Raw genomic sequence first — 4,507 nt, 5'->3', positions numbered from 1 at the left:
ATTTAAAAAAAAATCTTCCCGGGGGAGCTTGCCCCCGGACCCCCCTAAAGGAGGTAAGGTCCACCATTTGCCCACACCCCCTGTTAAATTGTCTCACCCACATTGAGGATGCTTCCTGCGCCAATTCCATGTGTCAAGTCAGGCAAATTGGGTCCAAATGTTATTGCATCAATTATCTGTTAACATTAAAATACGTACCTGTAACTATTTTGCTCTAGGCAACTCAAGGGTTCAGGTAATGTGATTACTATATGAATAATTGTCCAAAATAACATTAAATGTATAGGGTTTTTTGTTAAGTAACATACTTTCGTCGCCGGCCCCGCCGCACCATTTGCAAAAGAAATAAGCGTTCGTTTTGCTAATGTAGCGTTAGCTAGTGGTGCGTTAGCTAGTGCAGCAGCTCCCGCAACAACACCGGGGGACCTCCGGGCGACGTTTGGCTCTACGTCAACCCTAAAAGCGGAGGTGCTGTAGACGCTAAATACCGTAGCTAAACACCAATCATACAACAGCAACGATGAAATAGTGTAGCCAATTTAATTTAAGTTCTCAAAATGTTCCCCGTGTGGTTTATTCACCATTACAATCGCCCCACCTAAAATAATTTCCACCAGCCGCCACTGTATTGCTATCTATACGGTATCTATCGCTCTTCCCTCTACCGCTCTACCGTAGACCGGAAGTTTACAATCACACACTCAATGAACCGGAAATGGAAATACGTCATCCTGTGCAAATGGCCTATAGAGCAAATAGAGCAAAATGAGGCATGGCTAAAATGCATGATCTGTTTGGTATTTTGAAAAAAAAACTTCACAGACTTGTTTTATATAGGTATGGCCCTACAATATATTTTTCAAATATAGCATGATAGGTCCACTTTAAAGTTCATTTTGAAGATAGAGTTCTCTTCATGTTATCAATTTGATGTGTTTATTTAAATGTTTGTATTTAAATGTTGGCACTGCTTCAGTGAACTTTGTGGATTTAATTAAACTCTGAATAAACTAAATATTGGTGTTCTGCCTGTTATGAAGGGTGGCACGGGAAGAAAATGTTATTACTGTTGTCATATTTAGATAAAGTATTATACAGTTATTTTTATTAAGGCCTAATCATGGGTGTTGTTAATAAACTTCTTCTTCTGGATTCTTCATTGGTTTTGGTGGACAATATACTGTAGAGATGTTTAACTTAATTTTTTTGTGACACATTTATCTTCCTCCCCTTGCTGTTCTTCCTATTTTCCAAACTGTAGGCCTATCATTTGAAGAGCATTTTGTGAAAACACAGGTTTTACAAGTATTTATAGAGAAATGCGGTGTACTTGGAACCTTTCTTGTTTGAAACATTAAACCACATGAAATTAATTGAGCATAATGAACAGAAAAAGTTTGTTTTAATTCATTTATCTAAATGTGCTAATCACTCAACTGAAAGCAGCAGACGACAAAGAGAAGGAGTCTGCCCAGCACCAAACAGCTAGGGAACATTGTCGGAGCATTTTGCAGCTAAAGGGGCAGATACTTCCTTCAAAGCTGAAATAATAATAAGATTGGACTTACATTCATTAGAAACACGAATCCAGATCAATGAAATACTGCCCCGTAGCTGCTTTACTAACAGCCTAAAAAAGGCAAAGATCCATGGAAATGATGTGTCAGTGTTATGTTCTTTTTAGTGCTGCCCCCAAGTGGAGAAACCACGTATTGCAGGTTTAATGAGCTGCAGGTGTGCAGTGGGCATGGTGGCTTATAAAAACCCTGAGCTTCTCCTTGCAGTTTCCCCCAGTGATCTCCTCAGGTTGGTCATATTTTAGCATCTCTGATCTCCAATAAGCATGATTGACGTTTATTTTCAATGCTTACTTTTGTTGTTTCTCTCCAATAAGTGCATGATGTATTGGTAATTGCCTTTTTATCTTGGTAAATCACTTTTCTTCTATCTACTTGTTGCCTTCCATAAATGTAACCAGCATGTACACATATCTTTAAAAAATACACTTTACTAATGCATGGATTTATGTTTTATTTCAACTGATTCTAAATGTGACTTGCTATCAGCTGGTGGTGCTTCAGTGAAGGTTGCTGCAGCTGTCTAATCAAAGCCAGATCCAGAGATGTTTCGGAGCCTGCTTCTCACCATCGTGTGTGGATATGCATCGGCCGTGCTCAGTTCAGAACTGGATCGACACTGGGTGTTATGGAAGAAGAAGCATCAAAAAGTCTATGGACACGAGGTAAAACTAAAGTCTTAAGTTATCTTAAGACTTTAATAATGTGTGGAGTTTGGGGTTTAGGCATGAAAGCCAATTGAAGTTGTCATCTCCTTATTGCATTAATTCTAAAATTGTAACCATTTCTCTTTTTTACAAGGGAAATGCCTATCAATCGTATAAGTCTTCACCTCTTGGTAATTTCAGTCCGGAGGATTTTACTCATATCGCATGTAGTTACTGTGACTGTGCTGTGTTTCCAGATTGAGGAGCTGGGGCGCAGGCGGATCTGGGAATCCAACTTGGACATGATTAATGTACACAACCTGGAAACCTCCCTGGGCCTGCACACCTATGAGCTGGCCATGAACCACTTGGGGGACCTGGTAAGTAAACTATTATTGGATTGAAACATTGGATTATGTTCATTATTTATTTTTTGAAACTGTTTCTTTCCGAGACAAATGGACAAACTGACTTGCAATCTTTTGTTTTGTAGACCTCTGAGGAGATCTTAGGCACTCTGATGGGCACCGTCGTGCCCTCTGGCCTGACCAGGGGTCCTCCCAACTCTTTCGTGATCAACGTCTCTCTACCGCAAGCACTGGACTGGAGGAAAGAAGGCCTGGTAACTGAGGTCAAACAGCAGGTGAGGGATACCTTTTTAAATAATCAGTTCATATCAACAGAAAACTTGATTGGGTTTTGTAGCTTAAGACAAAGACTGCAGTCGACTAAAGGAACAAATCACATCCACTTTTCCTTGACCTCGAGGAAAAACCTCTTGAAGGGAAGATGTCAAGGATAATTCACAAGGACTTAAAAGTGGACCACTGTGCTAATCGAATCAAACTGTACTTGCACTCGGCTGTTTGTGGTTATTAAAGCATCTTTAAATATTTTTATATTCTACCATGGATGGTTATTTAGCTTTAATTACGGTGCGCTTGCCTCTTTATTAGATTGTATTCTACTTATTGTATTTGCCTTTTTTAAATCCAGTGGCTGTAACAATTACAATTTCCAAACTGTGGGAGCAATAAAGGATTTCTGGTGGTAGTGTGCCAATTTGGACCCATGTTTAATCAACTTTTTCTCACTTCAAGGGTTCCTGTGGCTCTTGTTGGGCCTTCAGCGCAGTTGGAGCTCTTGAAGGACAACTTAAGAAGAAAACCGGCGCCCTGACGTCCCTCAGTCCTCAGAATCTGGTGGATTGCTCCCTTGTGTACGGAAACCATGGGTGCCACGGTGGCTTCATGGCAAACGCCTTCCAATACGTCATTAAAAACAAAGGAATAGATTCAGAAGCAGCTTACCCCTATGTTGGCTGGGTGAGATTCCTAAGCAATGAATGTGTTTTTAATATTCAAAGTTTAACCCTACTGTAACTCGCCTGAAAATTGCTTTCTTTACAGCGTGGTAGTTGCAAGTATAACCCAAATTACCGCGTCGCCAACTGCTCAAGCTACGCCTTCATCGCAGAGGGCGATGAGTTTGCATTGAAGGCAGCTCTAGCTAAAATTGGCCCTATCTCTGTAGCAATCGATGCCTCCAGGCCCAAGTTTATCTTTTACAGTCATGGTGAGAAGATGCTTAATACCTCTTAAATGACAAGTTTAACCTTGGTTGTAAGTTTACATAAAAAATGTTGGGATCTTTGTGAATGTTTTCCTGAAGTCTTTACCTGTTGTGTGACCCTACAGGAGTGTACAGGGACCACAGCTGCACCCACAATGTGAACCATGGCGTGCTGGCTGTGGGCTATGGCACCGAGAATGGACACGACTACTGGCTGGTCAAGAATAGGTGAGTCTGAGATTTTAGCATTGAATGGGAATGTATAAAACGTTATTTCTGTTTTATAATCTAAATGTTCTTCAATTGTAGCTGGGGTGTAACCTATGGAGAGGAAGGCTACATCAAGATGGCTCGAAACAGACGTAACCAGTGTGGGATCGCTCTCTACGCTTGTTACCCCATCATGTGATCAGCAGATGGCCTGATATTTAAATGTATATTTTCTCCACAGGAGTTTTAATTTAATAAACAGTTTGATCCATAACTTGTGTTTTTCCTGTAGTGGGTTTGTGTTTATTTCCGTGACATCACTGCGTAACACTTGCAGTTCTATTGGCTAGCGCTCCAACACGTTGAACATGATGGGCTATATGGCAGGACATCTCCAGGTGGTTAACGGAGCCACCTAGCTAACCAGAGCAGACTGGGCTCTGGTTTCAGACAGAGGGTGAAAAAAGGTGCTGCAGTATGAGGAAAAATAAAGCACTTTTG

General features: G+C 40.9%; 1 protein-coding gene across 1 annotated transcript; it reads left to right on the top strand.

Moving 5' to 3' along the window:
* Positions 1-1,787: 1,787 nt before the first annotated feature.
* Positions 1,788-4,280, top strand: LOC104957237 (cathepsin S-like). Its single transcript, XM_010784842.1, has 8 exons — positions 1,788-1,806; positions 2,067-2,242; positions 2,482-2,604; positions 2,718-2,867; positions 3,325-3,549; positions 3,634-3,799; positions 3,922-4,024; positions 4,106-4,280. The coding sequence occupies exons 2-8, from the start codon at positions 2,123-2,125 to the stop codon at positions 4,203-4,205; spliced, it is 987 nt and encodes a 328-aa protein (XP_010783144.1). The 5' UTR covers positions 1,788-1,806; positions 2,067-2,122; the 3' UTR covers positions 4,206-4,280.
* The last annotated feature ends 227 nt before the right edge of the window (positions 4,281-4,507 follow it).

Source organism: Notothenia coriiceps, unplaced genomic scaffold (genome assembly GCF_000735185.1).
Source record: "Notothenia coriiceps isolate Sejong01 unplaced genomic scaffold, NC01 NC01_scaffold00000759, whole genome shotgun sequence".
NCBI lineage: Eukaryota > Metazoa > Chordata > Actinopteri > Perciformes > Nototheniidae > Notothenia > Notothenia coriiceps.
The sequence above is the reverse complement of the archived record's forward strand: the minus strand, read 5'-3'. Positions and strand labels throughout refer to the sequence as shown.